This window comes from Phaseolus vulgaris, chromosome 11 (genome assembly GCF_051622355.1).
Source record: "Phaseolus vulgaris cultivar YP4 chromosome 11, ASM5162235v1, whole genome shotgun sequence".
Lineage (NCBI taxonomy): Eukaryota > Viridiplantae > Streptophyta > Magnoliopsida > Fabales > Fabaceae > Phaseolus > Phaseolus vulgaris.
Genome location: NC_143508.1, coordinates 12,646,758 through 12,658,916, shown reverse-complemented (window position 1 = coordinate 12,658,916; position 12,159 = coordinate 12,646,758). Strand labels below are relative to the sequence as shown.

General features: G+C 32.5%; 1 protein-coding gene across 1 annotated transcript; it reads right to left on the bottom strand.

Moving 5' to 3' along the window:
* Nucleotides 1-6,354: 6,354 nt before the first annotated feature.
* On the bottom strand, nucleotides 6,355-10,957 carry LOC137833128 (tricyclene synthase EBOS, chloroplastic). Its single transcript, XM_068641502.2, has 7 exons — nucleotides 10,665-10,957; nucleotides 10,271-10,541; nucleotides 9,050-9,431; nucleotides 7,404-7,622; nucleotides 7,189-7,327; nucleotides 6,857-7,105; nucleotides 6,355-6,773 (listed from the first exon to the last, which is right to left on the bottom strand). The coding sequence occupies exons 1-7, from the start codon at nucleotides 10,887-10,889 to the stop codon at nucleotides 6,453-6,455; spliced, it is 1,806 nt and encodes a 601-aa protein (XP_068497603.1). The 5' UTR covers nucleotides 10,890-10,957; the 3' UTR covers nucleotides 6,355-6,452.
* Between the last annotated feature and the right edge of the window lie 1,202 nt (nucleotides 10,958-12,159).

Here is a 12,159-nt window from a genome sequence, read left to right as displayed (position 1 = left end):
ATTCCTTACAAATCTCCTATAGAAACTAGCTAGGCCATGAAAGCTCCTAACCTCACTCAAATTTTTAGGGATAGGCCATTTTTGGATAGCCTTCACTTTTTCATAATCTACCTGAACTCCTTTGGCACTTACCATAAAACCCAAGAACGCAATTTGTTCAGTACAAAATCTGCATTTATCAAGATTAGCATACAAATTTTCTTTTCTAAAAACATTCAAAACAGCACACAAATGTTCCTCATGTAATTCCAAACTAGTGCTATAGATCAAAATGTCATCAAAATACACCACAACAAATTTGCCCAAATATTCTCTCAAAACATGGTTCATTAATCTCATAAAAGTGCTTGGGGCATTTGTTAGCCCAAATGGCATCACACGCCACTCATGCAATCCATATTTTGTTTTAAAGGCAGTTTTCCATTCATCCCCCTCCCTAATCCTAATTTGATGGTAACCACTTCTTAAGTCAATTTTTGAGAATATACAAGCACCGTACAGTTCATCCAATAAATCATCTAACCTGGGAATAGGGTGTCTATACTTGATGGTAATGTTATTGAGTGCTCTACAATTTGTGCACATCCTCCAAGAACCATCCTTTTTAGGCATCAAAATAACTGGAAAAACACAGGGGCTCATGCTCTCTTGTACCCATCCTTTGTTCATCAGTTCTTCTACTTGAGTTTGGATATCCTTTGTCTCTTAAGGGTTGCTTCTATAAGCTAGCCTATTAGGCAAAGATGCTCCTGGAAGAAGGTCAATGTGATGTTCAATTCCCCTTAGGGGTGGGAGTCCTCTAGGAACATCACTTGGAAACACATCCTGGAATTCCTGCAACAAAGAATCAATACTAGGAAGAAAATTAATTTGATTAGAATGGTCAGCAACCAAAGTGTTGTTTTTGCAATAAAGTAAGTAAAGGGGTTTGCTAGAAAGTAGCAACTTTTTCACTTCATTCACTTTTAGTAATCCACTCATTTTTCTCTCATGTGTTTCTCTCTTTTTAGGTGTTTCACTCTTGCTCTGTTTAGGTGTTTCACTCATCTCTCTTTTCTCTTGGACTCTCTTTTCTCTCAATTTGATTTGATCCTCACACACCTCTCTAGGAGATAAGAGTTTGAGAATGATCTTCTTATTATTCTGCATGAAAGAGATTTTATTGGTAAAACCATCATGAATAGCCTTGGTGTCAAACTGCCACGACCTCCCTAACAAAATGTGTGTTGCCTCCATTGGAACCACATCACACAAGACATTGTCATTATATTGTCCTATGGATAGGTTCACCTCCACTTGCTTACTCACTGTCATCTCTCCATCTTTACTAAGCCATTGAAGCTTGTATGGCCTTGGGTGCGGTTTTGTCTCCAAATTCAATTTGGTAACTAGTCTTGAGATAGCTACATTGGTGCAACTTCCTCCATCAACTATGAGTGAACATATTTTCCCTTGAATGGAACATCTAGTATGGAAAATATTTTTCCTTTGGGTTTGGTCCAAAGCTTGCATTTTGCTTCCTAAAAGCCTGCGAATCATCAACAAATCACCCTCCAATGCATCCAACTCCACCTCTACATCCTCCTTCTCTTCTTCACTTGAAGGTTCACTGTCTATTTGTCCATTTGATAAAATGTACATAGTTTTTTTTGTTGGACATTCTGCAGCATAGTGTCCCCTTCCTAAGCATTTGAAACATTTTACATCACTTGTCTTCCTTTTAGGTGGTGAATTATTATATCTATTAGATGACTTCCCACTTGAAGACATGGCTGAACTTGAGGGAACTCCTTTATCCTTCATCACCTTATCCTTCCAGTTGGAATTATTATTATTGTTAGAACTCCTCCTCATAATTCCTTTCCTCTTGAGTTGGTGTTCTACTTGGTTAGCCTTGTGCAACAAGTCCTCAATGTCAACATACTCTTGCAGCTCCACAACATCCCTAATATCGTAGTTCAGTCCATTCAAAAACCTATCCATGATTGCTTCGTTTTCTTCATTCATTCCAGCTCTAGTCATGGTTACCTCCATCTCTTTAAAATACTCTTCCATAATTTTATTTCCTTGAGTCATTCTTTGGAGCTTGAGTTGCAAATCCCTATTGTAGCTTGCTGGAATATATCTCTTCCTCATAATCCTTTTCATTTATGTCCAAGATTCTACCATGGGTTCTTCATATCTAGTTTTGTCCCTTTGGTATTTATTCCACCAAGTTAAAGCATAATCTGAAAATTCAGTTGCTGCCAACTTCATCTTCTGCTCCTCATTATACTCATTGCAAGCAAACACATGCTCTACTTTAATTTCCCACTCCAAGTAAGCATCAGGATCACTTTTCCCATTGAATGTGGGAATATTTAATTTTATTCCATCAATTCTCAGAGTTCTTTGTTCTCCCTCATTTTCTCTTCTCCTCCTCCTATCTCCCCCTCTATTTTCTGGATTTACTTGTTGTGCTTGCTCCATTTGATCCAACCTCTCATGGAGTCCATCACTTTGTTGTTTCATTATCCTTTCCAAGTGTTTCATTAAGGCTTGCATTTGTAGTTGAGAAATTTCACTATCTGATGATTCCTCTGCCATGCTCAAGTAAACAGATTACAAATAACAATAAGTTTGGACCTCACACCACTTTCTCACGTGTTTACACTCAACACTCGTGTTTCACACAATAAGGCTTTTTTTTAATGATCACACTGTCTTTTACCACTCTTTCTCTACTTAAGGTTCTTACAAGAATCAAGCAATCAATAATCCAGAATCACTTTCAAAGGTAGCAATCAGAATCAATTAAAAATAATAGTAAAGAACAAAATAGTGAAGAACAATTTCACTATCAACAAACAAGCAAGACAATTAAAAAACAGCAAACAAAACAATATATAGAGAAAATAAAATATGTAGACAGGACACTTTTAGAACTTTTAACAAACACCAAGTATGCACTGAATAAGAGCTATTTTTTTTTGTTTTCCTCTTGTTCTTTTTTTTTTCTATTTTTGTTTTCCTCTTCTTCTTCCTTTTTTTTTCTATTTCTTTTTTTTTTCTGTTTCTTCTTCTTCTTCTTTTTTTTAAAATAAAAATAAAAATGAACAGTACCGTGAACAGTACCCCCGTGAACAGTACCCCCGTGAACAGTACAACGTGAACAGTACCCGTGAACAGTACAACGTGAACAGTACCCGTGAACAGTAATGAGGAGAAAAAAACCAAAAACAAAAACAGGATGCACAATTATATTATGACTCAAACCTTTGCTCTGAATACCAATTGATATGAATCCAAATAGAAATGACAGTAAAATTGGAAATTTATGGTTACGAAACGGAATAAATTCAAAACAGTAACAATAGAAACCTGGATAAAGGAAGGCGCCACAAACAAAGTTTGATAAGCCTAAGGATGATCGCCACAAGAATTGGTGGATTCTTGATAAGATCGCAAGATGCATGGAAAAACCCTAGCAGAGAAACACTCTCTAAAATTGTCAAAATATTCGTTCCTCTATTATGAGTTTCAATAGTGTATAAATTACAAGTTTAGCTAGAGGTCTTTTTTTGTTTGTAAGAAAATAAGACGAAACTACAATCCTTATACTTCAAGAAGGATCATTTGTCCTAGTAGTTAAGTTGATACTTTCCATCTGGTTCTGAGTTCAAAATCCTACTTGAGGCAAAAAATAATAATATTATTCTATTTTTAAGGATTCAAACATGTTGTGCATGTAATCAACGAAGTCTTTGTAAAACTTGGTATCTATAAATGTCGTGAAACACTTTTTTTAAGAGAGTAGAAAAATTAGAAAAAAGTGATTTTTTTTCCAACTTTATAATAGTAAAATTAAAATAACCTTAAATAGAATGTGTCAATATAATAAAAAAATTGTTATTGTAAATTCAATTATTATCTCAATCTCTTTCAAATACATTAATAAATGTTATAGTCGAAAAACATGAAGAGTTTTTATTATTTTTGTAATTTAAATTATTATCTCTGTCAAACACTAAAACGACTTTAAATAAAACACATCTTAATATAATAAAAAATGTATTATTGTAATTTCAACTTAATCTCTCTATATATAGATAAAGTAGATTAAGAATTTTTTTCGAATTAAATTTGAAAGGTGGTTTTTTTAAGAGATAAGGAAAGTTTAGCTTTATATGGTTGGAAATTATTCACGGCAATAATATTTTTTTATAAGAAAAAAAGGAGAAATATATTGAAAGGAACACTTGGTAGCAGTCATTTTCATTAGGCGCCAGACTGAGCAACCTTATTTTGCTCCCATTCATCTAATAATTGATAATTGCCAATATCATTATTTTGCTTTTTGAGGATTCTGCCTCTTTCTCATTCATCCAAATGCTACACTTTCTGTCCATAGAAAGATGTTGATAATGCAGTCGACTACAGATGAAGAAAATGATGATAAAGATAGTACACCTTGTCATTTAGTCATGTAGAGGAACCATGACAAAGAAACATCACATGTCTTAAAACAATTGTTTCCTTGTCTTCTGTTCCATTCCATTTATGATTTTAGTCGGTGACGGATTAGATTACTCGAAGATAAAATTAAATAACTTTTTTTTTATCAACAATGAATAAAATAATTAAAAAGACACTTCGTCTCAATCCTTTCGTCTTAACCCTTATATAAAAACATCTACAAAGATACCAGATAAAAATATAAATGCAAGCACAAAGGCCTAGATATTACAGAAACCAAAGAGACTAAAACTTAGTCTCACAGAAAACATATTACAGCAAGTTGTTTCTTGCTTCATAATAAAAGGCAAAGCTTTAAAACCAATCAGCAGAACCAAAAGTACACCAGATCTGCATAATTTTCAGATTATGCAGCATAAAATGTTAGTGGCTGCCATGATACTTGTGTCACTAGCAACTCCATTACGCTTCGTCAATGACCCACCGAGCATACTATTGGTATAATCTTCAACTCCCTAGCCCAACCAGGGCAACAAAAACCAACAAATTCCATGATTAATACTGCAGCGCTTCCATACTTGTTTCCTAGTAGAATTGAGCCGTGTTGTTGATTTTAGTTGCTTCTTATTAGGAGCACCTTCCCTCTTCATCACAGTAACAATATCTTCTGTGACTAGAGTTGGAATGTAACCAAAGCTTATTCCTACTAAGGCATTTTTCTGGCCCCAATTTTCTTAGAGAGTTACTAAATCTCCAAGTTTCTTCCAAAAGACAACATATGGCTATGTGATTTTGCATATATGCTCTCTCAATTCAGAGCTGAAAACGAGCTAGTCTATTACAAAGTGGACTTTAAGCCTAACTCAACTCCATAAAATCGACTCATGAGGGGTTCATGAGGTTGAGGTTTGCACCCACTTATATAAAATGAAAGGCTTTAATCTCTAGTCGATATGGGATCTCCAACACATCCCCTCACGCCGAAACTACCAACTCGTGCGTGGGACTATATATTATGGGTGGTCCGATAGTGGCCCGATAGCGGATGGCACGATAGGCCCAACAAATACTCTCTAGAATAAGCTCGAGAATGGCTCTGATACCATATTACGAAGTGGACTTTAAGCCTAACTCAACCCCATAAAACCGGCTCATGAAGTTGAGGTTTGCACCCACTTATATACAATGAAAGGCTCTAATCTCTAGTCTATGTGTGATCTCCAACATAGTACAAAATCTTCACCACTAGTGTTTTCGGATTATGTGGTCTCATCCTCAAAACCCAGTTGTTGAGCTATAACTCCCTCCAAAAGGAAGTGTCTAATGTCATGAAAAAAGAAAAGGGTAAGTTAAAATTTAGTGTCCATATATTTTAGTAAATGATTCAAGTTTTTGGGTGAGAAGCACATCAACAGGGGCAGATGGTGCAGTGGTGGAAAAGCATATACGAAGCTGTGGTGGGGTGGAGCTACTAGAAGCACCGTCAACAATGCACTCGATTTTATGCTCTATGTAACGTGCTGCTGCAGTTTAAGGTACTGCAGGGTAGTTGTACAGAATATGTAATTTTGGTTTAGAAAAGCTATCTCTAAGTGAACGGAATCTGCTCAACAATTGTCCCTTTTTATGCAATCACTGGATTGTATTTAGAATGTATTAGCTTTCCATTTGACGAGAAGGACTCTTTTAAGTGGCATTGGATATATGCCAAGCATGCCAAGTATTTGCAGCTCATGCTCCAGCTGCAAGGATCTTTTTCTGTGGTTTTCTGCATAATTATGCAGTCCCAATGCATAATTCTACTGGGAGCAAAGGTGGTGATTCGGTCATTGGCAATGCAAGGTTTCACCTTTTTTTGGTATTTTGTATAATTATGCAGGTTTTGTAAAGACTAGTGTATAATGCTACAGGGAGCACAGGGTATTTCAATTTAATAATAATAATAATAATAATTACAATAATAATAATTTATTTTTCTTTTGTAAGATGACTATGAATTAAGAACTTGTGGAAATCTCCATCTCGTACAGTGCAATGGGTTCAATTATCAAAGATCGTATGCGATTTTTGGCAGTGCTATCTGGGGCTCCATGTCCATCTCCAAACTGGTATGTGCAGTGAGAAATTCTTGCAAGGTTTATAGCTGTTTCTACGAAAGCTTTTGGGAAAGGAGACTGCGACACTCGATCTTTGTTCATCTTCTTCCACGTTTCATTAAGCAAACTAAAGATGTGTTTGTAAGCACCCTCTTCACTAGCACCACTTTCTCGCATGTAACATGGAATGGAGCTTGCTGCTTCCCCTCTCTCTAACTCTGCCTGCAAAATTACACCACAAGACCAATTACTTTTATGGTTTAGTCTATGTTGTTTTAATAATGTTAAACTGTCACAAAATTTACCTTTGATGTACCCAAATCATTGCAAAGTCGAAAAACAATGGAGGCATTCTGTAAGAGGGAGTGGTAACTGTCCAAGGACTCAAGTGCCTCTTCTGTGATCCGGTGGTTTAGCAAGAAATAAGCATGGGTGAGTATAACTACCCCAGAGACTGAGACCCGTGCATTGTTGAGGTAATCGTTGAATCTTGGCATGTGCCTGTCTCGACTCCATTTGGCTTCTTGTAGGAATGCTTTCAACATATCAGACCACTAATTCAAAAACAAAACTATACTCAATATGGCTCCAACATGTATGTATATATGTGTGTCATATAATTTATGAATTAACATACTGCTTTGGTGAGATAGGGTAGAATATCTTGTCCTTGTTCTTTAAGTGCATCATAGGCAAATTCGTTGACAGTGTTGTACAGTGCCAGAAAACATATCTTCATGTAATCAGGGAGAACATGAATGGCTTTAACATCCCAACTGAAACAATAGAAAACCTTTTTTTAATTGGTGCACTGGTTAATAATTTCAGAAGTTTTTAAAGTAAGTTAGTTACCTTTCTACAGCTGCTGTGAAAAGCTCTAATTCCTCTAAGGTGCCATACACGTCATAAACGTCATCGATTGTAGTTATTAAGGAAGCAACTTTTGTTAAACCTTTGCGCAGATCACTCAACTGAGGCTCGAAGACCATTCCAACAGCCCAAAAGAAGCATTCCATTAGTCTGTCTCGGCTGAAGCTTAACTTTGATGCTAGTCCCATTCCCTTCCACCACCTTCATCACAATTAATGTAATAAAGAAAATATTATTTCATTTTTCTTTCTATTTAATTACTTTAACTTGTGATAAAGTTTTATTTTTCTTTCTCCCCACTTCTGTGCACACGTCTTTCTCCTCAAAAATACAATAGTGGAAAATTTCATCAATTACTTCCCGACCAGTTTCCTTTTGTTTGTCTTTCTCACATAATTAAAACATAGTGAAAGAATACATAATTGATTAAACACGTGCATAGTGAAAGAATACATAATTGATTAAACACGTACATAGTGAAAGAATACGTAATTGATTAAAGACATAGTGAAAAAATAAAGAATATGTAATTGATTAAAGACATAGTGAAATAATACGTAATTGATTAAAGTGGGGTGTGTTAATGAATGTTGTAAAAAGCAAACAATTTAAGTGGAGAATCACATAATTATTACATTTTTTAAGACATGCACAGTTTGAAAAAAATTATTTGATCCTAGTCTTTTCTCTCACTTGTACTTTAGAATTTGTTTTAATAATAAATATTATATTTTTTAATAAAAAAAATAATATAAATAAAAATTTAAAATAATAATATATTTTATTGTCAAGTAAACATGAATTTCATTTAACATTCATGATACACTAATTTTTTTTATTAAATATAAATAATTTTAGATATCAAAAATATTAATTACTATATTAAATAATTAATTTTTTTTTAAATACTAAAAAATATTAATATCAAGTAGTTTCTATTATTACTAAAAATTTAACTAATTTTTAAATTAGTATAGAATTAACTATCAAAATTTTATTTATCAATAATTTTAAATTCTAAAATTGGTAATGTAATTAATACCAATTTAGAAATTATTTTATCAATAATAGAAATTATTTTAAATATTAATAATTTTTTTAAAATTTATAATCAATATAGTAACTAATTAATTTTTATTTTTAATATTATTTTTTTCTAATAATTTTTTTTAATAATTGTCAATTTATTTGTGCAATAGATTTTGAATAAAATTTATTTAACATTCTAACAATAAAAAAATAATTATTCCACCATTTCTTACAATAAAATATTATATTATAATAAAATAATAATTCGTAGACTTTTATTAGTTGAGTAATACGTTTACCGTTACAAAAATTTTCAGTCTCATTCTACAACTCATTTGATTACTTTTATATTAATAATTAATTTTATATTTTATTTAAATAACCTAATTTAATATATTATTTTTTATAGTTATATAAGGATGTCAAGTCAAAAACAGTGAGAATTTAGAAGTATTAACCTGTCAGTGTCCTCTCATGTCCTGATAACCAATCACTGTGTGACATGTGATAAAGTGCACATTTTATCTGAGTCTGATGTTGTATCCAATTTTTACCCTTTAACTAAATACTGAAAGTAGGTTTTTTCAACGCAAACTGACCTTGAGACTTCTTGGAGATCATTTTGCAGGGTTGACTGCAGAATATTGAAATCAAGTTTTGCTGCTTCAAGCAGCACTCGGTTTGAGTCTCTTTTTTTAGCATAGTGTTCAATATACCACCTGGCTTCCAGCCTTTGGATTCTGTGATGCAGTGGAAGCTCCAATGCATGATTCACTTCTTCCAAAACCATGTTATTACTACTTCTACCTTCATTGAGTGCACTTCTAAGATGGAAGCTGGAGAAGGCCCTGGCATCATCCAGAATCTGTTCTCCTTCATAGCCAAGAAACGATGCCTCGTACAGACTCAACACTCCCTTCACATCACCCATAAGGCTTGCCTTGAATTCACCATTCTGCTCCTTGAACCTCTCAAATATATCTGCATGATTAAAGAATAAGTGAAGCCAATTTTACACCAGCTTGCAGCTGCAAAGTACACACGTGCAGCTGCTACATGGATAAGCCACCACCATGTAAATTGTACAAGTCACGAAGGCCACCATATGTTATTTAGAATTACTATAAAATATAAAATAAAAAATGGTTGTTGGTTGAGAGTGACGACTCCTCACGGTAGTGGTGGTCCCCAACTCCACCTGGGTCTTGTACTGCAGAGTTCAAATACATATGTTTATGATGTGAAGGCCTATGAACAACTCATTACCTGGTTTTTTGTGTGGTTGAGTATGTCTAATCTTGTGTTTTGTTTGGATTGTTTGATGGGATGAGCCGTAATTACAGAAGACGATTAAATTATTAAAAGATTTTATAGGTTATAATTAGAATAATTTTAAATCAGATGGTAATATTGAAAGATGATAAAGTTTTATTTTTCTATCTCCCCACTTTTGTTCACATTTCTTCTTCCTAAAATATAATAGTTGAAAATTTCATTTCATAACTTTCTCACCACTTTCTTTTTGCTTCTCCTTTTAATTAAAACATAGTGATATGCAGTCTTATTAGGAATCAACTAAAAACATCAATAATGCTCATTCTTTTAGTTTTAATGGTAGTTTTTAACATCTTTATTATTTTATAGAAAAACAATATAATTAGAGATGTTATTATTTTATTCTAAAATTCATTCATATTTATTATTATCGTTTATATGTAATATTTTATCATTAAAAAAGAGTATTTAAATAGTTGTTTTTAGAAAAAAAAACTAATGCTTCATTTGTTTATAATAAGAAAATATTAGAATGTTGGTTATACCTGCAGTGACATCATAGCCATATTCTCTCATAAGCCTGAAGCACAAAGCAGTTTCATGCAAGCTTCTGTGAACGATTGTTGCACTAAATCTTGCAGAAGAGTGAAACCTAAGAAGGGCTTCTCCTATCTCCTTGTCATAATGGTAACTCAGGCCCAAGCGTTTCACATCGTTAATGAGTTCAAGTTTGAGCCACATATCTGAATTTTCATCCTTTATCATTTTCCTCACTTCCTCTTGCAGCTGCTGGGCCCTGTCCTCATATCTTGTATCCTATAAACATTATACAAAGAACAAATCACGCAGGTGAGAGTAAGAAAAAGTCTAAATAGTTAAAACAAAAAAAAAGTTTACAATTGAGACACTCTATATAGTTATGATCCTTGGATTAATTACTGCGTATGAATGCTTCAAGGACTGCAGAAAGTCGTAACTCCAGAGGTTGGGTTGGTAGTTTGCAGATTTTCTTTCAGAAACGTTAACGTTGGTGGTGGTTGCGTTGCATCGAGGGAAGATTATTCTACGGTGGAGAAGATTAGGAGCTACTGGTTTCAGAGGTTTGGCGAAAGTGACATATGAAATAGAAGAGGAATTGAGCAACATGACATTGACAAGAGTCATACTTTCCAAGGCTAGCTTATGTTTTCAAAAGCCAATTTTAACAGTTTGTGCAACTTGCATTTGATGTTGGGGTGGTCACATTTGTGTGTGTTTATATAGCACTACAATGAACACTTTACTCACCACGTTTTATGTCTTTCTTTAATTGCAAATTGAGGTGACGTTTTCTCGTTACCTAGGATAATTTATCATAACTAACATGTGTAAATGAAGATTTTTTTTAGTCTTATCAAGACTTAAAAATTAGCATGTTTTATGCTTCATTTATCTAAAAGTAAATTAAATATATCTATTATCATACAAAAATATATAAAAAATAGGTTGAATCAAATTTATCTATTTAAGTTTATAGATGATTAGTGATCAAGAAATTGTTTATCAAAATCAATAAATCTTTCCATCAATACTTACTGATCAAAGTTCATCTAACTAAATTTGTTTTACAAAAGTTTAATTTTGAATTTGAAAAAAAATACATTTTTATATATTATTTTTATAGATGGATGGGATATCTATCCATGAAAAAGTTAATGGATGAATTTGATTAAATTTTTATTAAACGAATTGGATTTTTTATTAATTGTTCAATTATCAAAATGAATTTATGTTTTTAATAATCCACCCAGTTTCTCATCTGTATTCAATTTTAGGTTACTCTTATTAAATTATTTAATATGATAATAATATTAAATAATTTAATAAAAATAATCTGTTACTTTTTAATTTTAGAAAATTTATATAAATTTAAATGTTCTCAGAAATTTCAATTTACTACTCAAACATAATTTAATCTTTGGGAATTTCAAAAAATCATTATTTTAAATTCAATTGTTTTTTCCCAAATATCAAACATACTTAATGGGTGGCTTTGGATTGGGAGGAGATTTGTGGAGATTTGAGAGATTGAAGGTGTGGAGATTTGAGAGATTGAAGGTGTGAAGATTTGAAAAAATGTGTGAGATTGGTTGGATTGAGAGATATTAGAGTGAGTTTGTGATGATGGTTTATTGAAGTTTGTATGGTTAAGAGAGAATTTAGAATTTTTTTTAAAGTATAAAATATAAGTTTATAATTTTATTTTTATTATTAAAAAATATTTTAATAATGAATTATAATATTTTTTTTTAAATTTGAATTAATTAAATTTTTATCAATTATTTCTGGTCCATTGAAATATTATTTTAAAAAAGAATACAAGTTAGGTCTCACTGTGGAAAGATTGAAAGTTGTGTTAAAATTAATATTATCAAAACATAAAAAAATTACCATT